At 40.9% G+C, this 23,810-nt stretch overlaps 1 protein-coding gene across 2 annotated transcripts in view; it reads left to right on the plus strand.

Moving 5' to 3' along the window:
* Positions 1-23,810, plus strand: part of MAZ (MYC associated zinc finger protein) — a 46,075-nt gene that overhangs the window by 16,765 nt on the left and 5,500 nt on the right. For both annotated transcript variants that reach the window (XM_053695209.1, XM_053695208.1), the window contains exon 4: positions 19,332-19,503. In XM_053695209.1, coding sequence (XP_053551184.1) covers positions 19,332-19,503 — 172 coding nt within the window. The remainder of the gene's footprint in view (positions 1-19,331; positions 19,504-23,810) is intronic.

A 23,810-nucleotide genomic window follows, 5' to 3' on the forward strand; every position in this document is an offset into this window, starting at 1 on the left:
ACCGAGAAATAATACTTGCTATTGACTTTTAATGCAGCAGGAATAGCTGCGATCTGTTTATCTGCCTTAAAGAGGAGATTTGCCTGTGCATTGAATAAGCGATACAGCGCTATATACGAATTATCTAGTTCACTTGTGTATGGACTGCAGCTATCTGCTTATGCATGTATATTGCCTATTTAATATATGTCCTAACAGTTGATTCATCATATATCTTGTTGTAAACAGGAATTTTGCTGGTTAACCCCTTACTGTTTATGATGTTTATTCTTGATAGATAGAATAGGGAAAGAACTAGGTCTCTTTGTACTTGAAATGTTTTATTTTAGAATCTGCCGTCTGTAGTGGTGACTAACACTGACAGATAAAATATTTTTATACTGAATTGTATCTTTGGGAATAAATCACTAATTTTTGAAAGTCTTTTTGTGTGCCGTTTATGAATCCCTTGCTGTTCTAGGGCATTATTATATACCCTGGTAATTTTTTCTATCTTTACTATAATATTATATTCATTTTAAAGGGTGGCACCATTTAGCATATATTAGCAATATTACCTACTCTCTCACGCCCCCTATATATGTTCTAGTCTTTTCTATTGACTATTTTCTCTTTAAATTTCGCGGGCAAAATAAGGCTCGCAAGGGCGCAAAATGCCGAAGTTTATTGCGTCATTCTTGGCGAGAGAATTTTTTGGGGCGCAAAGCTACGTCCAATGACGCAAATTCGTAATTTCCGGCGTCTTAGTTGACGCCGAGTTCCTTGCACAAGGTTGCGTCTTCAATGACGCGAGTATGTCATTTCCAGATGTTAGCGCAAAAAAAAAAATTCTGTTACGTTGTGCGTCATACTTGGCGCCAAATAATTTCATTATTTAAGACCCCATTTCTATGTGCCTCTTGCCTTTTTCTATGTTAGAGGGCTATGCTGTTTGCATTTTTTTCCCATTCCTGAAACTGCCACATAAGGAAATTGATAATTTTGCTTTATATGTTGTTTTTTTTCTCTTACATTTGCAAGATGTCAGAATCTCATCCTTTCTCAGAAACCACTCTTGGAACCCTGCTGCATTATAACAATTCTAACAAAGCTAAGTGCATTTGTTGTAAATTTGTGGAGATTATATCTCCAGCTGTGGTATGTAATAGTTGTCATGATAAGCTTTTACATTCAGATAATGTGTCCATCAGTAATAGTACTATGCCTGTTGTTCCTTCAACATCTAATGTACAAGATATACCTGTGAATATAAAAGATTTTATACAGAAGGCTTTGTCTGCCCTCCCGTCTTTTAATAAACGTAAAAGTTCTTTTAAAACTTCTCATAAAGTTGACCAACAACATACTGAATTATCCTCATCTGACGAGTATCTATCTGATTCAAAAGATCCTTCCTCAGATATGGACACTGAGAAATCGAATTATTTATTTAAATTGGAGTATATTTGTTCCTTGTTAAAAGAAGTGTTGATTACATTGGATATTGAGGAAACTAGTCCACTTGATATTAAAACTAGTAAACGTTTAAATTCTGTTTATAAACATCCTGTGGTTACTCCAGAGGTTTTTCCAGTTCCTGATGCTATTTCTGATATGATTTCTAAGGAATGGAATAGGCCTGGTACTTCTTTTATTACTTCTTCAAGGTTAAAAAAATCGTATCCTTTGCCAGCAGTTAGATTGGAGTTTTGGGAAAAGATCCCCAGAGTTGATGGGGCTATTTCTACTCTTGCTAAACGTACTACTATTCCTATGGAAGATAGTACTTCTTTTAAAGACCCTTTAGATAGGAAACTTGAATCTTATCTTACGAAAGCTTATTTATATTCTGGTCATCTCCTCAGGCCTGTCATTTCTATGGCTGATGTTGCAGCTGCATCAACTTTTTGGTTGGAAAGTTTAGCGCAACAGGAAACGGATCCTGATTTGTCTAGCATTGTTCGCTTGCTTCAACATGCTAATCATTTTATTTGTGATGCCATTTTTGATATAATCAAAATTGATGTTAAATCTATGTCTTTAGCTATTTTAGCTAGAAGAGCTTTGTGGCTTAAAGTATCAGTAAACCTAAAAAATAATGTTATATAATTCTGCACATAGTGCAGAATTATATAACATTATTTTAGTGCTATAGTTATTAAACCTTTTTTTCCCTTTGAATTTTTTTAAAATATACCCGTTTTACAGACCCGCTCTCTGCTGAGCGGGTCTGTTTTTTTTACACAGCGCATCGGGCCAGCTGTATAGTCACAGCCCGGCCCGACCGCGCCATAACATTAAGTGCAGCTCGCTCCTGCTCTGTCTGACACCTGGACTGTGATCACAACCGATGCAAGTCTTTCAGGTTGGGGAGCTGTCTGGGGATCTCTGACAGCACAAGGGGTTTGGAAACCTCAAGAGGCGAGGTTACCAATCAATATTTTAGAACTCTGTGCTATCTTTAGGGCTCTTCAGGTGTGGTCTCTGTTGAAGAGAGAACCGTTCATTTGTTTTAAGACAGACAATATCACAACTGTGGCATATGTCAATTATCAGGGTGGGACTCGCAGTCCCTAAGCCATGAAAGAAGTATCTTGGATAGTTGCTTGGGCGGAATCCAGCTCCTGTCTAATTTCTGCGGTTCATATCCCAGGTATAGACAATTGGGAAGTGGATTATCTCAGCTGTTAGACTTTACATCCGGGGGAGTGGTCGCTCTATCCAGATGTGTTTTCTCAGATTGTTCAGATGTTGAGTCTTCCAGAAATAGATCTGATGGCTTCCCATCTAAACAAGAAACTTCCCAGGTACCTGTCCAGGGATCCTCAAGCGGAAACATTGGATGCGTTAGCAGTTCCTTGGTGTTACCAACCTGCATATATATTCCCGCCACTAGTTCTTCTTCCAAAAGTGATTTCCAAAATCATCATGGAACAATCGTTTGTGTTGCTGGTAGCTCAAGCATGGCCACACACTTTTTGGTATGCGGATCTTGTTCGTATGTCCAGCTGCCATCCTTGGCCACTTCCATTAAGGCTAGACCTGCTGTCGCAAGGTCTGTTTTTCCATCAGGATCTCAAATCATTAAATTTGAAGGTATGGAAATTGAACGCCTAGTGCTTAGTCATAGAGGTTTCTCTGACTCGGTGATTAATACTATGTTACAGGCTCGTAAATCTGTTTCTAGGAAGATTTATTATCGAGTCTGGAAGACTTATATTTCATGGTGTTCTTCTCATAAATTCTCCTGGCATTCTTTTAGAATTCCTAGAATTTTACAGTTTCTTTAGGATGGTTTGGATAAAGGTTTGTCTGCAAGTTCTTTTAAGGGACAAATCTTTGCTCTTTCTGTTTTATTTCACAGAAAGATTGCTAAGCTTCATGATATTCTCTGTTTTGTACAGACTTTGGTCCGTATCAAGCCTGTCATTAAATCAATCTCTCCTCCTTGGAGTCTTAATTTGGTTTTGAAGGCCTTACAGGCTCCTCCTTTTGAGCCTATGCATTCTTTGGATATTAAACTACTAGTGTTGTTCCTTTTGGCCATCTCTTCTGCTAGAAGAGTTTCTGAATTATCTGCTCTTTCTTGTGAATCTCCTTTTCTGGTTTTCCATCAGGATAAGGCAGTTTTGCGGACTTCATTTAAATTCTTACCTAAGGTTGTAAATTCTAACAACATTAATAGAGAAATTGTTGTCCCTTCCTTGTGTCCTAATCCTAAGAATTTGTTGGAGAAATCCTTGCATTCTTTGGATGTGGTAAGAGCTTTGAAATATTATGTTGAAGCTACTAAAGACTTGTAGCTCATTCTACTAGATCAGTCTCCACGTCGTGGGCTTTTAAGAATGAAGCTTCAGTTGATCAGATTTGCAAAGCAGCAACTTGGTCTTCTTTGCATATATTTACTATATTCTACCATTTTGATGTATTTGCTTCTTCGGACGCAGTTTTTGGTAGAAAAGTTCTTCAGGCAGCTGTTTCAGTTTGATTCCTCTGCTTATGTTTTACATTTTTTTCTTTTATTTATGAGATAAACTTATTTTTTTGGTTGTGGATTTAATTTTTTCAGCGGAAAATGGCTGTTATTATTTTATCCCTCCCTCTCTAGTGACTCTTGTGTTGAGTTCCACATCTTGGGTATTTCTATCCCATACGTCACTAGCTCATGGACTCTTGCCAATTACATAAAAGAAAACATAATTTATGTAAGAACTTACCTGATAAATTCATTTCTTTCATATTGGCAAGAGTCCATGAGACCCACCCTTTTTATGGTGGTTATGATTTTTTTGTATAAAGCACAATTATTTCCAGATTCCTTTGTTGATGCTTTTTACTCCTTTCTTTATCACCCCACTCCTTGGCTATTCGTTAAACTGAATTGTGGGTGTGGTGGGGGGTGTATTTATAGGCATTTTGAGGTTTGGGAAACTTTGCCCCTCCTGGTAGGATTGTATATCCCATACGTCACTAGCTCATGGGCTCTTGCCAATATAAAAATTAATTTATCAGGTAAGTTCTTACATAAATTATGTTTTTACTTTAAACTTTGAATACGTGCACAAACCCGGCCGTGTTAAAACATAAAGGGACAGTCTAGTCAAAATGAAATTTTCATGATTCAGATACGGCATTCAATTTTAAACATCTTTCCAAATTTACTTTTATAATCAAATTTGCTTAATTTGTTGTTGAAAGCTAATCCTAGGTAGGCTGAGGCTCATATTCTAATTTCTAAGCCCTTGAAGGCCGTCTCTTATCTTAGTGAATTTTTATAGTTATTCCCAGCTAGACAGTGCTAGTTCGTGTGTTCCAATTCTGGATTAGACTACCTTTAACTTTGAGAGCATTTAACTTTCAAGTGAAAAAAATATTTAGCGCACCACTTGTAATCTTGGCGTAAGAAGGCTGCATCTATAAAGACGGCTGTATGTGTGTTATTCGGAGAGGTGCCGCGAATAAGGAGTGGTGTGCGCTATATTAGTCTGGCAGAGGGGAGACACAATATTTCCTGATACCAGAGAGGTTGGAGTTGAAGTAGTCAGGGTGGGATATGATGTGGGAGCCAATTAGAGCTTCAGTCATGTTACATGTGAGAAAATTATATTTGAGATGTTAAAATGGCAATAGGAGAAGGACTGACGGTGAGGGTTAGACAACAGTGCAGAGCCACATACGACCCCTAGGGGCGGGTCTGGATAAAATTATGTCAGTTTTATCAGTAAATAATATGTGAGGTTTGAGTATAGTTGGAAGTGGGAAGTGAGTTCTAGAGGTGCTTTATGTAGGGAGAGGATGAGCGGCTGGTGCTTTATGTAGGGAGAGGATGAGTGGCTGGTGCTTTATGTATGGAGAGGATGAGCGGCTGGTGCTTTATGTAGGGAGAGGATGAGTGGCTGGTGCTTTATGTATGGAGAGGATGAGCATCTGGTGCTTTATGTAGAGAGAGGATGAGCATCTGGTGCTTTATGTAGAGAGAGGATGAGCGGCTGGTGCTTTATGTAGGGAGAGGATGAGCAGCTGGTGCTTTATGTAGGGAGAGAATGAGCGGCTGGTGCTTTATGTTGGGAGAGGATGAGCGGCTGGTGCTTTATGTAGGGAGAGGATGAGCGGCTGGTGCTTTATGTAGGGAGAGGATGAGCGGCTGGTGCTTTATGTAAGGAGAGGATGAGCCGCTGGTGCTTTATGTAGGGAGAGGATGAGCGGCTGGTGCTTTATGTAAGGAGAGGATGATCGGCTGGTGCTTTATGTAGGGAGAAGATGAGCATATGGTGCTTTATGTAGGGAGAGGATGAGCATATGGTGCTTTATGTAGGGAGAGGATGAGCGGCTGGTGCTTTATGTAGGGAGAGGATGAGCGGCTGGTGCTTTATGTAGGGAGAGGATGAGCGGCTGGTGCTTTATGTAGGAAGAGGATGAGCGGCTGGTGCTTTATGTAGGGAGAGGATGAGCGGCTGGTGCTTTATGTAGGGAGAGGATGAGCGGCTGGTGCTTTATGTAGGGAGAGGATGAGCGGCTGGTGCTTTATGTAGGGAGAGGATGAGCGGCTGGTGCTTTATGTAGGGAGAGGATGAGCGGCTGGTGCTTTATGTAGGGAGAGGATGAGCGGCTGGTGCTTTATGTAGGGAGAGGCTGAGCAGCTGGTGCTTTATGTAGGGAGAAGATGAGCGGCTGGTGCTTTATGTAGGGAGAGGCTGAGCGGCTGGTGCTTTATGTAGGGAGAGGATGAGCAGCTGGTGCTTTATGTAGGGAGAGGATGAGCGGCTGTTGCTTTATGTAGTCAGAGGATGAGCGGCTGGTGCTTTATGTAGGGAGAGGATGAACGGCTGGTGCTTTATGTAGGGAGAGGATGAACGGCTGGTGCTTTATGTAGTCAGAGGATGAGCGGCTGGTGCTTTATGTTGGGAGAGGATGAGCGGCTGGTGCTTTATGTTGGGAGAGGATGAGCGGCTGGTGCTTTATGTAGGGAGAGGATGAGCATATGGTGCTTTATGTAGGGAGAGGATGAGCTGCTGGTGCTTTATGTTGGGAGAGGATGAACGGCTGGTGCTTTATGCATTAGAGTATTTTCTTTCCTAAGATATGGTGAGTACACGGAATCATCAATTACTAGTGGGATTATCACTCCTGGACAGCAGGAGGAGTCAAAGAACACTACAGCAAAGCTGCTATATATGTCACTTCCCTTACCCATAACCTCCAGTCATTCTCTTTGCCTGCGGTGCAGGTGGAGGTGATGTTTTGGTGTCTGATTTACCATCAAGATTTTTTTTATTTTAAAGAAGAGTAGGTTTGCTCTGATCTTTCTAAAGGGTCTAGCCTTAGCCCATGTCAGTCTCTTCAGTAGGGCAGTGGTGGTTTTTAAGCAATTGGGAACTTGTGGGGTACAATCCTCAGTCTACTCAGTCTTTCTGTATTTCCACAGGTCCATGTGAGGGATGGCATCCTCTTAAACCAGGTGAGCTGTCCTGCTGCCGGACAGATAAATGTTAAGGTAAGTGCCAGTTTTATTTTTCTATGTAGCAGGGAAAATTTTGGCACTTATTTAGCTGAAACGCTGCAGGGGGACATTTTTTATTATTCTTGTCAGGGTGCAGGTTTTTATGGCAGTTTTTGCAGGCACTGTTAGTGTTAGGAGTTATTTATTTTATTGATGGCTCAGTGAGGATCCGTTTTTAGTGACTGATAATGTACTTTTTTGGGGGGTTTTATTGTTTGTTTTTAAGCCTGTTTTTCAAGAAAGTTGTTTTTTTTTTGTCAGCTGTAGGACCTCCCCTTTTGGGAGGTTCTGATTCTGATTGTTTTTCTTGATTTGGTAAATTTTAAGGGAACATTTATTTAAGAACGTTTTTTGGTTCTGTATTATATCCTTTGTTAAAAGATAAAATAAAAAAAAAAAGGTTAATTTTTTTTTATTTGCTTCCTTTTTTGTATTATGGATCAGGAGACTGTGCAGGATGTTACCTGTAGCTTATGTTTTGATGCCCAGGTGGAACCCCTAGTACCTTTTTGTTCTATGTATTGAAAGAACTTTAGCTTATAGAAATATACTTTTCTCTTGTTAAGTGTATCCAGTCCACGGATCATCCATTACTTATGGGATATTAACTCCTCCCCAACAGGAAGTGCAAGAGGATTCACCCAGCAGAGCTGCTATATAGCTCCTCCCCTAACTGCCATTACCAGTCATTCTCTTGCACCCAACGAATAGATAGGATGTGTGAGAGGACTGTGGTGATTATACTTAGTTTCATACCTTCAATCAAAAGTTTGTTATTTTATAATAGCACCGGAGTGTGTTATTCCTTCTCTGGTAGAATTTGAAGAAGAATCTACCTGAGTTTTTCTATGATTTTAGCCGGAGTAGTTAAGATCATATTGCTGTTTCTCGGCCATCTGAGGAGAGGTAAACTTCAGATCAGGGGACAGCGGGCAGATTAATCTGCAAAGAGGTATGTAGCAGCTTATTATTTTCTGACAATGGAATTGATGAGAAAATTCTGCCATACCGATATAATGTAAACTCAGCCTTAAATGCAGTAGCAGCAACTGGTATCAGGCTGTCATGTATGTATATTTTACACTTCAGTATTCTGGGGAATGGCACTTCACTGGAATTATACTGTATGCATAAAACTTTAGCCTAATTTGCAGGGACTAGCAACAGGCTTTTTAATAACACTCAATTTATTAATGTTAAACGTTTTTTGCTGGCATGTAAAATCGTTTAATTTTCTGAGGTACTGGGTGAAAAAATGTTTTGGGCACTATTTTTTTTTTTTTTTTTTCTGCTATCAGGGTTAGTTATCCTTTGCTAATGGGAGCAATCCTTTGCTAAAATTGTGTTTTTTACAAAGATTTGATGCTATAACTTTTCAGTTTATTAATTTTCAACTGTCATAACTTTTTCTGTGCTTCTTATAGGCACAGTACGTTTTCATATTATAGTAAATTACTTGAAAAGTATTTCCAAGTTGCTAGTTTATTTGCTAGTGTGTTAAACATGTCTGATTCAGAGGAAGATATCTGTGCTATATGTGCTAAAGCCAAAGTGGAGCCCAATAGAAATTTATGTACTAACTGTATTGATGCTACTTTAAATAAAAGTCAATCTGTACAAATTGAACATATTTCACCAAACAACGAGGGGAGAGTTATGCCGACTAACTCGCCTCACGTGTCAGTACCTGCATCTCCCGCTCGGGAGGTGCGTGATATTGTAGCGCTGAGTACATCTGGGCGGCCATTACAAATCACATTACAGGATATGGCTACTGTTATGACTGAAGTTTTGGCTAAATTACCAGAACTAAGAGGTAAGCGTGATCACTCTGGGGTGAGAACAGAGTGCGCTGATAATATTAGGGCCATGTCAGACACTGCGTCACAATTTGCAGAACATGAGGACGGAGAGCTTCATTCTGCGGGTGACGGTTCTGATCCAAACAAACTGGATTCAGATATTTCAAATTTTAAATTTAAGCTGGAAAACCTCTGTGTATTACTAGGGGAGGTGTTAGCGGCTCTGAATGATTGTAACACAGTTGCAATACCAGAGAAAATGTGTAGGTTGGATAAATATTTTGCGGTACCGGCGAGTACTGACGTTTTTCCTATACCTAAGGAGTGGGATAGACCCGGTGTGCCGTTCTCACCCCCTCCGATATTTAGAAAGATGTTTCCAATAGACGCCACCACACGGGACTTATGGCAAACGGTCCCTAAGGTGGAGGGAGCAGTTTCTACTTTAGCTAAGCGTACCACTATCCCGGTGGAGGATAGCTGTGCCTTTTCAGATCCAATGGATAAAAAGTTAGAGGGTTACCTTAAGAAAATGTTTGTTCAACAAGGTTTTATATTGCAACCTCTTGCATGCATTGCGCCTGTCACGGCTGCAGCAGCATTTTGGTTTGAGTCTCTGGAAGAGACACTTGAATCAGCTCCATTAGATGAGATTACACACAAGCTTAAAGCCCTTAAGTTAGCTAACTCATTTATTTCAGATGCCGTAGTACATTTAACTAAACTTACGGCTAAGAATTCCGGATTCGCCATTCAGGCACGCAGAGCACTGTGGCTAAAATCCTGGTCAGCTGACGTTACTTCTAAATCTAAATTGCTTAATATACCTTTCAAAGGGCAGACCTTATTCGGGCCCGGGTTGAAAGAAATTATCGCTGACATTACAGGAGGTAAAGGCCATGCCCTGCCTCAAGACAGAGCCAAACCTAAGGCTAGACAGTCTAATTTTCGTTCCTTTCGTAATTTCAAAGCAGGAGCAGCATCAACTTCCTCTGCACCAAAACAGGAAGGAGCTGTTGCTCGCTACAGACAAGGCTGGAGACCTAACCAGTCCTGGAACAAGGGCAAGCAGGCCAGGAAACCTGCTGCTGCCCCTAAGACAGCATGAATCGAGGGCCCCCGATCCGGGAACGGATCTAGTGGGGGGCAGACTTTCTCTCTTCGCCCAGGCTTGGGCAAGAGATGTCCAGGATCCCTGGGCGTTAGAGATCATATCTCAGGGATACCTTCTAGACTTCAAATTCTCTCCCCCAAGAGGGAGATTTCATCTGTCAAGGTTGTCAACAAACCAAATAAAGAAAGAGGCGTTTCTACGCTGCGTACAAGATCTTTTATTAATGGGAGTGATCCATCCGGTTCCGCGGTCGGAACAAGGACAAGGGTTTTACTCAAATCTGTTTGTGGTTCCCAAAAAAGAGGGAACTTTCAGGCCAATCTTGGATTTAAAGATCCTAAACAAATTCCTAAGAGTTCCATCGTTCAAAATGGAAACTATTCGGACAATTTTACCCATGATCCAAAAGGGTCAGTACATGACCACAGTGGATTTAAAGGATGCTTACCTTCACATACCGATTCACAAAGATCATTACCGGTATCTAAGGTTTGCCTTTCTAGACAGGCATTACCAGTTTGTAGCTCTTCCATTCGGATTGGCTACGGCTCCGAGAATCTTCACAAAGGTTCTGGGTGCTCTTCTGGCGGTACTAAGACCGCGAGGAATTGCGGTAGCTCCGTACCTAGACGACATTCTGATACAAGGTTCAAGCTTTCAAACTGCCAAGTCTCATACAGAGTTAGTACTGGCATTTCTAAGGTCGCATGGATGGAAGGTGAACAAAAAGAAGAGTTCTCTCTTTCCACTCACAAGAGTTCCCTTCTTGGGGACTCTTATAGATTCTGTAGAAATGAAGATTTACCTGACAGAAGACAGGTTAACAAAGCTTCAAAATGCATGCCGTGTCCTTCATTCCATTCAACACCCGTCAGTAGCTCAATGCATGGAGGTGATCGGCTTAATGGTAGCAGCAATGGACATAGTACCCTTTGCACGCCTACATCTCAGACCGCTGCAATTGTGCATGCTAAGTCAGTGGAATGGGGATTACTCAGACTTGTCCCCTACTCTGAATCTGGATCAAGAGACCAGAAATTCTCTTCTATGGTGGCTTTCTCGGCCACATCTGTCCAGGGGGATGCCATTCAGCAGGCCGGACTGGACAATTGTAACAACAGACGCCAGCCTACTAGGTTGGGGCGCTGTCTGGAATTCTCTGAAGGCTCAGGGACAATGGAATCAGGAGGAGAGTCTCCTACCAATAAACATTCTGGAATTGAGAGCAGTTCTCAATGCCCTTCTGGCTTGGCCCCAGTTAACAACTCGGGGGTTCATCAGGTTTCAGTCGGACAACATCACGACTGTAGCTTACATCAACCATCAGGGAGGGACAAGAAGCTCCCTAGCAATGATGGAAGTATCAAAGATAATTCGCTGGGCAGAGTCTCACTCTTGCCACCTGTCAGCAATCCACATCCCGGGAGTGGAGAACTGGGAGGCGGATTTCTTAAGTCGTCAGACTTTTCATCCGGGGGAGTGGGAACTTAATCCGGAGGTCTTTGCCCAAATATTTCGACGTTTGGGCAAACCAGAGATAGATCTCATGGCGTCTCGACAGAACGCCAAGCTTCCTCGTTACGGGTCCAGATCCAGGGATTCGGGAGCGGTTCTGATAGATGCTTTGACAGCACCTTGGACCTTCGGGATGGCTTATGTGTTTCCACCCTTCCCGATGCTTCCTCGATTGATTGCCAGAATCAAACAGGAGAGAGCATCAGTGATTCTAATAACGCCTGCATGGCCACGCAGGACTTGGTATGCAGATCTAGTGGACATGTCATCCTGTCCACCTTGGTCGCTACCTCTGAAACAGGACCTTCTGATCCAGGGTCCCTTCAAACATCAATCTAATTTCTCTGAAGCTGACTGCTTGGAAATTGAACGCTTGATTTTATCAAAACGTGGTTTTTCTGAGTCAGTTATTGATACCTTAATACAGGCTAGGAAGCCTGTTACCAGAAAGATTTACCATAAGATATGGCGCAAATACTTATATTGGTGCGAATCCAAGAGTTACTCATGGAGTAAGGTTAGGATTCCGAGGATATTGTCTTTTCTACAAGAAGGTTTAGAAAAGGGTTTATCCGCTAGTTCCTTAAAGGGACAGATTTCAGCTCTGTCCATTCTTTTACACAAACGTCTGTCAGAAGTTCCGGACGTTCAAGCTTTTTGTCAGGCTTTAGCTAGGATCAAGCCTGTGTTTAAAACTGTTGCTCCACCATGGAGTTTGAACTTAGTTCTTAATGTTTTACAGGGGGTTCCGTTTGAACCCCTTCATTCCATTGATATCAAGTTGTTATCTTGGAAAGTTCTGTTTTTAATGGCGATTTCCTCGGCTCGAAGAGTTTCTGAGTTATCTGCCTTACATTGTGATTCTCCTTATCTGATTTTTCATTCAGACAAGGTAGTTCTGCGTACTAAACCTGGGTTCTTACCTAAGGTGGTCACTAACAGGAATATCAATCAAGAGATTGTGGTTACATCTTTGTGTCCTAATCCTTCTTCGAAAAAGGAATGTCTGCTACACAATCTAGATGTAGTCCGTGCCCTGAAATTTTATCTACAGGCAACTAAGGATTTTCGACAAACGTCTTCCCTGTTTGTCGTTTATTCTGGTCAGAGGAGAGGTCAAAAAGCTTCGGCTACCTCTCTCTCCTTTTGGCTTCGTAGCATAATACGGTTAGCCTATGAGACTGCTGGACAGCAGCCTCCTGAAAGAATTACAGCACATTCTACTAGAGCTGTGGCTTCCACTTGGGCCTTTAAGAATGAGGCTTCTGTTGAACAGATTTGCAAGGCTGCAACTTGGTCTTCTCTTCATACTTTTTCCAAATTTTACAAATTTGACACTTTTGCTTCTTCGGAGCCTGTTTTTGGGAGAAAGGTTCTTCAGGCAGTGGTTCCTTCCGTATAAAGAGCCTGCCTGTCCCTCCCGTCATCCGTGTACTTTAGCTTTGGTATTGGTATCCCATAAGTAATGGATGATCCGTGGACTGGATACACTTAACAAGAGAAAACATAATTTATGCTTACCTGATAAATTTATTTCTCTTGTAGTGTATCCAGTCCACGGCCCGCCCTGTCACTTTAAGGCAGGTAATTTTTCCATTAAACTACAGTCACCACTGTACCCTATGGTTTTCCTTTCTCTGCATGTTTTCGGTCGAATGACTGGTAATGGCAGTTAGGGGAGGAGCTATATAGCAGCTCTGCTGGGTGAATCCTCTTGCACTTCCTGTTGGGGAGGAGTTAATATCCCATAAGTAATGGATGATCCGTGGACTGGATACACTACAAGAGAAATAAATTTATCAGGTAAGCATAAATTATGTTTTTTTGAGCCATCATTAGCTAAGGCGGATGCTGTTCAGGAGCCTTCTGTTTCGGATGTGCCGCAGCTTTCTTTTCAAGCGTCCCAATCCTATTCATCTGCACATGCAGTGCCCTTCGTTTCCTCTCATGCTCCACCTGGAGTTACTTTGGAAGATATTGCTGCCCAGGTATCTTCTGAGGTATCTGAGGCGCTGTCTGCTTTTCCCATGCTGCAGGGAAAACGCAAAAGGAATTTTAAAGAAACCAGTAAATAAGGTTTCTGATCCTGAGGTGGCTAATCAAAGTATTTCCTCTCAGAAGTCTGAGGATAAAGATTCTTCAACTGCATCTGAGGGTGAAATTTCGGTTTCAGGCAGTATAATTCCTTCTACTGATGCTGAAGTTGTGTCCTTCAGATTTAAGCTGGAACACCTCCGCTTGTTACTTAAGGAGGTTTTGGCTACCTTGGATGACTCAGATACTTCTATCGTTGTTAACTCTAAGAAGTCTAGTAAGCTGAACAAGTATTTTGATGTTCCCTCTACGGTGGAGGTATTTCCTTTTTCTCCATCCCCTATTTTTAAGAAAATGTTTCCTATAGCTGACTCTATTAAGGAGTCGTGGCAAACGGTTCCTAATGTGGAAGGAGCTATTTCCACTTTGGCTAAAAGGACCACTATTCCCATAGAGGATAGTTTTTTTTTTTTTTTTTAAGGATTCAATGGATTAGAAATTGGAGGCATTATTAAAGAAAATGTATGTTCACCAAGGTCTTCAATGGCAGCCTGCGGTGTGTATTGCTACTGTTAACAGCGCTGCAGCTTACTGGTTTGATGCTTTGTCGGATTCTATTTAGACAGATGCTCCTCTTGAGGAGATCCAGGACAGGATTAAAGTGAATGTACATTTTGATGCTAAAGTGCCCGGTTTTTAAAAATTCAATTAAAAACATGGGCACTTTGATTCATCAAAATTTACATTTCACTCCTGTTGTGAAAAAAAACTTACCTTTAAATCTTCACAGCAGTTCCAGCTTCTGCCGGTCGTCGCAAGCCATTTCTGATGTCAGAAATGATGGATAGGTCATCCTCCAATCACAGCTTCCCCCCCAGGGAATCAGTGTCTGATTCAACGCCGTGATTGGAGGAAGCCGGATTCCTCATTTTAGACCCAGGAAGAGGCTTTGTAACGGGTGGAGGAAGCTGGAGCTGATGTGAAGATTAAAAGGTAAGTTGTTTTTTTTCACAACAGGAGTGAAATGTAAATTTTGATGAATTAAAGTGCCCCTGTTTTTAATCAAATTTTTAAAAACCGGGCACTTTAGCATCAAAATTTACATTCACTTTAAGGATCTTAATTTAGCCAACTCCTTTATTACGGATGCTTCCTTACAAGTCATTTATCTGGGAGCAAAAATGTCTGGTTTTGCGGTTCTACCTCGCAGAGCCCTTTGGTTAAAATCCTGGTCTGTGGATGTTTCTTCTAAGTCTAAGTTATTAGCTATTCCCTACAACAGGGATTTTCAACATTTTTTTTGCCGTGGCACACTTTTTTACATTAAAAAATTCTGCGGCACACCACCATCCCAAAATTTTACAAAATCACACATTGTAGCCCAATACAGTATATATATATATATATATATATATATATATATATATATATATATATATATATACATACATACACACTGTACTGTGCTGTCATGCCATGCCTCCTACAAACTATACATGACATATTGACACCCCCCGCACTGTTGTCAGTCTGCCGTGGCACACCTGAGGATCTCTCACGGCACACTAGTGTGCCACGCACACTGGTTGAAAAACACTGCCGTACAAGGCTAAGACCTTGTTTGGGCCTGGTTTGGCAGAAATTATTTCAGATATCACAGGAGGAAAGGGATCTTTCCTTCCTCAAGATAGAAAGAATAAGCAGAAAGGACGTCAGAGTAATTTTCATTCCTTTCGTAACTTTAGAGGTAAACCCTCTACTTCCTCTTCAAAGCAGGAAATATCCAAGTATTCCTGGAAGTCTGGTCAGTCTTGGAACAAGGGGAAACAGTCTAAGAAGCCTGCGGCTGACTCCAAGTCAGCATGAGGGTCCAGGAACGGATCTAGTAGGTGACAGGTTTTCTCAATTTGCTCAGGCTTGGATATGAGATGTCCCAGACCTTTGGGCTGTGGAAATTGTATCTATGGGGTACAAGATAGAATTCAAGACTTTTCCTCCCAGAGGCAGATTTCTTCTCTCAAGATTATCTGTAGACCAGATAAAGAGAGAGGCGTTCTTAAATTATATCAATGATCTTTTTGCCCTGGGAATTATAGTTCCAGTTCCTCCGCAGGAACAAGGTCTGGGATTTTATTCAAATCTGTTTGTGGTTCCCAAGACTTTCAGACCTATTTTAGACCTAAAGTGTTTAAACAAGTTCCTCAGTATACCGTCCTTCAAGATGGAGACTATACGTTCAATTTTTCCTTTGGTTCAAGAGGGTCAGTTTATGACAACCATAGACTTAAAGGATGCGTACCTTCATGTTCCTATTCACCAGGATAATCACAAGTTTCTATGGTTTGCTTTCTTAGACAATATTTTCAGTTTGTGGCTCTTCCTTTCGGCCTTGCCACAGCTCTCAGAATTTTCTCAAAGGTCCTGGGGGCTCTTTTGGCAGTGATCCTGTCTCAGGGAATTGCTGTTGCGCCTTATCAGGACGACAATCTGGTTCAGGCACCGTCTTTTCAACAAGCAAACTCTCATACGGAGATCTTGTTGTCTTTTCTTCACTTCCACGTTTGGAAGGGAAATCTGGGAAAGAGTTCTCTGATTCCAGCCACAAGAGTAGTGTTTTTAGGGACCATAATAGACTCCCTACTAATGTAGATATTTCTGACAGAGGTCAGAAAAACAAGGATCTTCGACTCTTGTCTTGTCCTTCAGTCCTCTCCTCGACCGTCAGTGGCTCTATGTATGGAGGTTATTGGTCTGATGGTAGCTTCCATGAACATCATTTTGTTTGCTCGGTTCCATCTCAGACCTCTGCAGTTATGCATGTTAAGGCAATGTAACGGGGACTATGCGGATCTGTCTCCGCAAATAGTTCTGGATCAGGCGACAAGGGACTCTCTTCTGTGGTGGTTGTCTCAAGAACACCTCTCCCAGAGAACTTGCTTTTGCAGACCTTCCTGGCTGATAGTGACCACGGATGCCAGCCTTCTAGTTTGGGGAGCAATTTGGGGGTCATTGAAGACTCAGGATCTATGAACTCGGGAGGAGTTAGTTCTCCCTTCAAACATTCTAGAACTGAGAGAGCGATTTTCAATGCTCGCCTGGCCTGGCCTCAGTTAGCCTTAGCCCGGTTTATCAGGTTCCAGTCGGACAACTTAACTTTGGTGGCATACATCAACCACCAGGGGGGAACTCAGAGTTCCTTGGCCATGTCAGAGGTGGCCCGGATAATCCAGTGGGCAGAGTCTCACAACTGTTGTCTTTCTGCGATCCATATCCCAGGAGTGGACAATTGGGAGGCGGATTTTCTGAGCCAACAGACCTTTCATCCGGGGGAGTGGGAACTCCATCCGGAAGTATTTTCCAGTTTAATCCTCAATTGGGGGCAGCCAGAACTAGATCTCATAGCTACTCGGCAGAATGCCAAGCTTCTGAGGAACGGCTCGAGGTCAAGGGATCCACAGGCTTTCTTGATGGATGCTCTGGCGGTTCCTTGGAATTTCATTCTAGCATACATATTTCCTCCATTCGCTCTCCTGCCAAGAGTCATTGCTCGGATCAAGCAGGAGAGGGTGTCAGTGATTCTCATAGCGCCAGCGTGGCCTCGCAGGATCTGGTATGCCGTTCTAGTGGAAATGTCGTCTCTACCTCCGTGGAGACTCCCTCTGATGAAGGACCTTCTACTTCAGGGTTCTTTTCTTCATCCAAATCTCGTTTCTCTGAAGCTGACTGCTTGGAGATTGAACGCTTGATTTTATCTAAGCGTGGGTTTTCAGAGTCGGTCATTGAGATCACGATTCAGGCTTGTAAGCATGTGACAAGAAAGATTTACTATAAGATATGGCGTAAATATCTGTATTGGTGTGAATCCAGAGGCTACTCTTGGAGTATAGTCAGGATTCCTAGGATTTTGTCTTTTCTCCAGGAGGGTCTGGAGAAGGGTTTGTCAGCTAGTACTCTGAAAGGTCAGATTGCTGTGTTGTCTTTTTTGCTGCATAAGCATTTGACGGATGCACCAGACGTGCAATCTTTTTGTCAGGCTTTGGTTAGAATTAGGCCTGTGTTTAAGCCTGTTACTCCTTCCTGGAGTCTTAACCTTGTTCTTAGAGTTTTTCAGCAGACTCTGTTTGAACCTATGCATTCCTTAGATATCAACATGTTATCTTGGAAGGTTTTGTTTCTTGTTGCTTTTTCTTCTGCTCAGAGAGTTTCTGAACTCTTGGCTCTGCAGTTTGATTCTCCTTCTCTTATTTTTCATTCTGATAAGGTGGTTTTACGTTCTAAATTAGGTTTTCTACCTAAGGTTGTTTCAAACAGGAATATTAATCAGGAGATAGTGGTTCCTTCTTTGTGTTCTTCTCCTAAGGATCGTTTATTGCACAACCGAGATGTTGTGCGTGTATTGAAGTTCCATCTTCAGGCAACTAAGGACTTTCGTCAGTCTTCTGCTTTGTTTGTTTGTTTTTCTGGGAAGCGCAAGGGTCAGAAAGCTATGACTACTTTTCTTTCTCTTTGGCTAAGGAGTATTATTTGTTTGGCCTATGAAACTGCTGAACAGCAACCTCCTGAGAGAATCACTGCTCATTCCATGAGGGCTTTTTCTTCTTCCTGGGCATTTAAAAATGAAGCTTCTGTGGAACAGATTTCAATGCTGCAACTTGATCCTCTTTGCATTCTTTTTCAAAGTTTTATAAATTTGATACTTTTGCCTCAGCTGAGGCTTGTTTTGAGAGAAAGGTTCTTCAAGCGGTGGTGCCTTCTGTTTAAGTCTACCTGTCTTGTCCCTCCCTTATCATCTGTGTCCTCTAGCTTGGGTATTGATTCCCACTAGTAATTGATGATTCCGTGGACTCACCATATCTTAGGAAAGAAAACATAATTTATGCTTTCCTGATAAATTTCTTTCTTTCCGGATATGGTGAGTACACGGCCCACCCTTTATTTAAGACAGTTATTTTTTTCTAAATCCTCAGGCATTTCTACGCTTTTGTGTTATCTTCTTTTTCCATTTTTCCTTTGGCCGAATGACTGGAGGTTATGGGTAAGGGAAGTGACATATAGAGCAGCTTTGCTGTAGTGCTCTTTGTCTCCTCCTGTTGGCCAGGAGTGATATTCCCACTAGTAATTGATGATTCTGTGTACTCGCCATATCCGGAAAGAAAGAAATTTATCAGGTAAGCAAAAATTATGTTTTTCTTATTGCTCCGGGTTTAAAGGCAGCTCTAGTGCAGCATTGTGCTGCCAGTTTTGTGCTGAACATGACTGCTTAGCCAATCAGGGGCCATATGTGTATAGCCATCAATCACCGGCTGTGGTTCACCTTTGGAACACCAATCGCAGGCTGTACTTCACCTTTGAAACACTAATCATAAATCAGAGGCTGTGATTCCACTTTGGAAAACCAATCAGAGGCTGTGGTTCATCTTTGGAACACCAATCAACAGCTGTGGTTCACCTTTGGACACCGATCACCGTCTGTTATTCACCTTTGGGACACCAATCAACAGCTGTGGATCATCTTTGGAACACCAATCACTAGCTGATTTTAACTCTGTGTTCAACCTCTTTGTGGGGGTTAAATATATACATATAGTGCAATAAGAACAAGCTAGCATTTTAGAGCATTTTATTAGTGCAGTTTTGTTTCTTTAAATGATAAGAGACCTAGAACAGAGCCTTGTGGTTATGAAAAGTGTTGGAGTTGGTTACACTAAACAGGCAGTTTGAGGGCTAAGAGAACTATGATAATGCTGTGCTATAGATGCCAAATGAGTGCTGTTTAAACTATAAGAATGGTTGGACAACTGTGTCAAAATCTGCTGTTACAAGTCATTTGTTGGCAGTGAGTTTGGTTATAAACATTTAACCTTATTGCCCTGTTTTATTCTTCCAGACTTGTGAAGCTGCCTTTGCTACTAAGGACCGTCTGAGAGCCCACATGGTCCGTCACGAGGAGAAAGTCCCTTGTCACGTGTGTGGAAAGCTGCTTAGTGCTGCATACATCACTGATCACATGAAGGTCCACAACCAAGGCCCCAACCATGTGTGTGAGCTGTGTAATAAAGGTGAGACACCCCTAGGCAGTGTGATTACGTGCCAACCCTCCCCAGCACAACCTTAGCTTCCAACCAGGGACGGTTCCAGCTTAGAATATGTAGGTGCACAGTAAAATCTAAATATCAAGGATGTAGGTGACATTACCTTCTCTATCTTTTACTCTCTTCTTGCTCTGTAAATAAGAAACTCGCTGGTAAATTTAGGGCAGCTGGTTTCGGGTACCCAGTAATGAATAAGGGGTGCATAGAACCTCAGCTCCCCTCTAGAACCATCACTGCTCCTGCCAGATGGCATATCCCAATACCCAGCAATGTTCCCCACAGCACTGGTAAACCTAGGGTGGAAATGAGAGCACTTTATGGACCCTTAATGATCAGAAAATCTACAAATCTGAGTTTGTTAAAGGGCTATGGAACCCCAATTCTTTCTTTTGTGACTCAGAACGAGCATACAGTTTAATACAATATTATTATCTCATTTCCTTTTTCATTCCATGGTATTCTTTGTTGAAGAGACACCTAGGTAGGTATCTGGAACACATTGCAGGAAATAGTGCTGTCATCTAGCGCTCTTGCAAATGGATAACACTGTTGTGAAACTGCTGCCATGTAGTGCTCCAGACACGTGCACGCTCCTGAGCTTACACCCCTGCTTTTCAACAAAAAATACCAAGAGAACAAAGAAAATGTGGTAATAGAAGTAAATTATAAATGTGTTTAAAATGGCTGCTCTATCTGAATCGTGAAAGAAAAAAAATTGGGTTTCATGTCCCTTTTATTTATTTTATTTGACTACCTCAACCTTTTATGGGAACCAACGTGTTAAAGGGGCATTATACTATTTTTTTTTATTTAAGAAAGACCATTTCAAAAAGTTGTTGTATTTTGTTCACCTCTTCCTTTTGTGTTGAAATCAAAAACAAAGCAAAAGCAGTAATCTGGTTTTGCAGCATTATGGAGACCTAAGTTGCAGCGGTGTTTAATGTCCCTGTGCCCCCTTTGAGTGCTAATGACGGCTCAGAGCCGTCACTAGCACTCTCCCACCTTGAGGGAGATCTGGGGGCTCCCAACCGCTCCTACCCCGGCGATCGTGCCTGTAGAGTGACAGGCATCGCCGGGGCTTCACGTTTTACGTGGTGACGTCACCGCGCAACTTTATTTATACTTAACAATGTTAAGTAAAGGAGCAGGGGGCATGCTGCTTAGAAGCCTGTATCTCAGGCATCTAAGCAGCTACAGACCCCCAAGACCCACCATTGGAAAGGTAATTGCATAACCTTTCCAACAGTGGAAGTATTGGGGGTCTTAAAAGAAAAAAAAAAAAGTAAAAGAAAAATTGTTCAAAAAATTAAAAAAAAATTAAAAAATCTTAGCACCCAGATGGGAAAGTGCTTAGCACTCAAAGGGTTAAAGGGACACAAAACCCAAATTATTTCTTTAATGGTTTAGATAGAGCAGCAATTTTAAGCAACTTTCTAATTTACTGCTATAATACATTTTTATTTGTTCTCTTGCTATCTTTATTTGAAAAAGCAGGAATATAAGCATTGGAACCGGCCCATTTTTTGGTTGAGCACCTCGGTAGCGCTTGCTGATTGGTGGCTACAGAAGAGAAGAAATAAAAATGTATAATAGTAAATTAGACAGTTGCTTAAAATTTCTGCTCTATCTGAATCATGAAAGAAAAAATGTGGGTGTTGTGTCCCTTTAAGAATTCTACATACATTTCCTGCTAGTAAACACCTTTTACTTATTTATTTTTATTTAATTATTTTTTAATTGAGTTACTGCTCTGTCATATAAACAATAACGTTTTTTTAATACCCTGTTACTTTTAGCGTAGGGGTATTGGGAGTGTATGGCTCGCAGTGAAACATTTAAAAGAGACATTAAACACTTTTAGATTTTAACATAAAAGAATTAAATTTGTAGTAAAAAAACCCCCGCCCTTTACCTGTTATTTAAAGAGATATTAAACAGTATGAGAATGTAATATAAACTGTTTAATGTCTAATGTGTAGTTAAAAATAAAATAAAAATTGCAATATACTTTCATTATTTATTTTGTAATTTTTTCCCCCTGTAATTTAACTCCACTGTCTATAGAGTAGTGGGCGCTGCCATGTTTTAACTTGTTTTCCCTTTTACACCTTTCCTGCTGTTAGGGACTGATATAAAACAAACGATTACAGCGATTGTCCAAACGAGGCTGTGTGGAATAAACAGTAGGTTTATCTAAAATGGTTTCCACACAGCCTCGTTTGTACAAAAAGAGATAGGTAGAAAACTAGTTCAAATATTGGCTTTATAATATTTTTTAGAGACTATGGGGCCGATTGGCCCCTGATGCCCCTGTTTGCCTTCAGGCTCGCCGGAACAGCAGTTATGAAGCAGCAGTCTTAACTCCATAACTCGTCCGCCGCCTCTGAGGCTGCGGTCTTTAATCCGCATGATCGTGTACGATTGGGTTGATTGACACCCCCAGCTAGCGGCCAATGTGCCGCAAATCTGCAGGGGGCGGCGTTGCACACGCATTTCACCAGAAATGCTTGTGCAATGTTAAATGCCAACAGCGTATGCTGTCGGCATTCAGCGATGCCTGGTGGACATGATACGCAATGCTGCCTCCTGCAGGGGGTGTTAATCATCCCGATCCCATTGGATCTGGATGATTGCAGTCCGCCACCTCAGAGGAGGCAGATGCATTAAGGAGCAGAGGTCTTATGACCACTGCTTCTTAACTTAAGTTGCTGGAAACTTCGGTGGTAGATTGCAGCATCCACTACTTGGTAAATCTACCCCTAAACCTTTACACTTATATCTTCAATATTTAAACTAACTAATATAGGGCTAGATTATGTGTAAATCACTATTTAGCGCTTGCGTGTTAACTTCACTAGACGGAGGCTTTTTGGTGCGTGTTGTATTACACATTGAAAGTAAAAAGCTATTGCGGGAGTGAAAACCCAACGCATGCAAGAAGTGGAACTTCAAATATTGCGACCGCTTTAAAGTATTTCCCCATAGACTTCAAGGGAGTGTGCTAACTGAAAAAAACCCCACCCATACTCACGCGCTAACCTGATCTCGTTTATTTAAGTGCGCTAAAACTATTTCACATTCCAATGTCCTTCAAATACAAACGATGTACTTTTTATTGTAAATACATAATTCTATATATACCTATACCTGTATGTTATGTTTCTATAGATATATAGGTATAGATATTTATTTTACATGAACAGTATCAGATTTATACAGAAACATTATTTTCCATGTGAAGAACATAGGAATGTAAAATATGCGTAATGCGCATCGGGGTTTGCAACTCAGGACTAATGCGGTTGGGTAAGCACACATGAAGAATTGCTATCTTCAGTGCAAGTTATTGAAATACTGAATATAAGCTATTAAAAAATAGTTTTAAAAATTATTTTAAATTATTATAGATACTGTAAACAATTCAAAATAACCCATAATATATATATCATTTTTTTACTGTATGTATACTAATTTTAAATAATTATTATTTTTGAATATTTTATATTTAACCTTTCAATAAAGCACACTGAAGTTAGCAATTCTTTGTGTTCGAACCTAACCGTGCTAGACCTAAATCGCTTCCCCCGATGTGCGTTACACATATTTTACATTCCTATGTTCTTCTTATACAAAATAATGTACTTTTTATTAAATATATATTTCTGTATATATGTGATACTGTTAATGTACAATACATACTCTATACAGGTATATGTATAAATAGAAATATGTATATAAATATTTATATACACACACGTGTGGTAAAGTCCTTTTTGCAGCCCTTTTTTTCTAACTTTTTTTTTAGCAAATTTTTATCAGATAGTGTTAATGTGTGTAACTGTACTTTTACATGTATTTATGTTGTGTTTAGTGTAATTTTCTTCCCCTACCCTTTATGCGAGCTCTGAAGTCGAGCTAACCCGACGAGTGTAAATCTTAATTGCGAATGTGTTTACTTTCAACTTGTAATGCGAGCGCCATTTCCGCCGTGTGCAAAAAGCAGAGAAAACCCGACATCTCTTGCACGTGTGATTCTCGTAATCTAGCCCATAATTGTAAAAACGTACGTCTACATTGGGCTTAACAAATATTTTTTCAAAATCGAGGAGTCAGACTATAAATTTAGATGCCGGAAACCATCCCTATGATATATTGATATATATATATATATATATATATATATATATATATATTGCACACATAATCATAATAGCATGGCAGCTCCTATTGCTTTACAGACACTTATATTTTACATTTATTTTTTACAATATTTT

This window comes from Bombina bombina, chromosome 11 (genome assembly GCF_027579735.1).
Source record: "Bombina bombina isolate aBomBom1 chromosome 11, aBomBom1.pri, whole genome shotgun sequence".
In the NCBI taxonomy this organism is placed as follows: domain Eukaryota; kingdom Metazoa; phylum Chordata; class Amphibia; order Anura; family Bombinatoridae; genus Bombina; species Bombina bombina.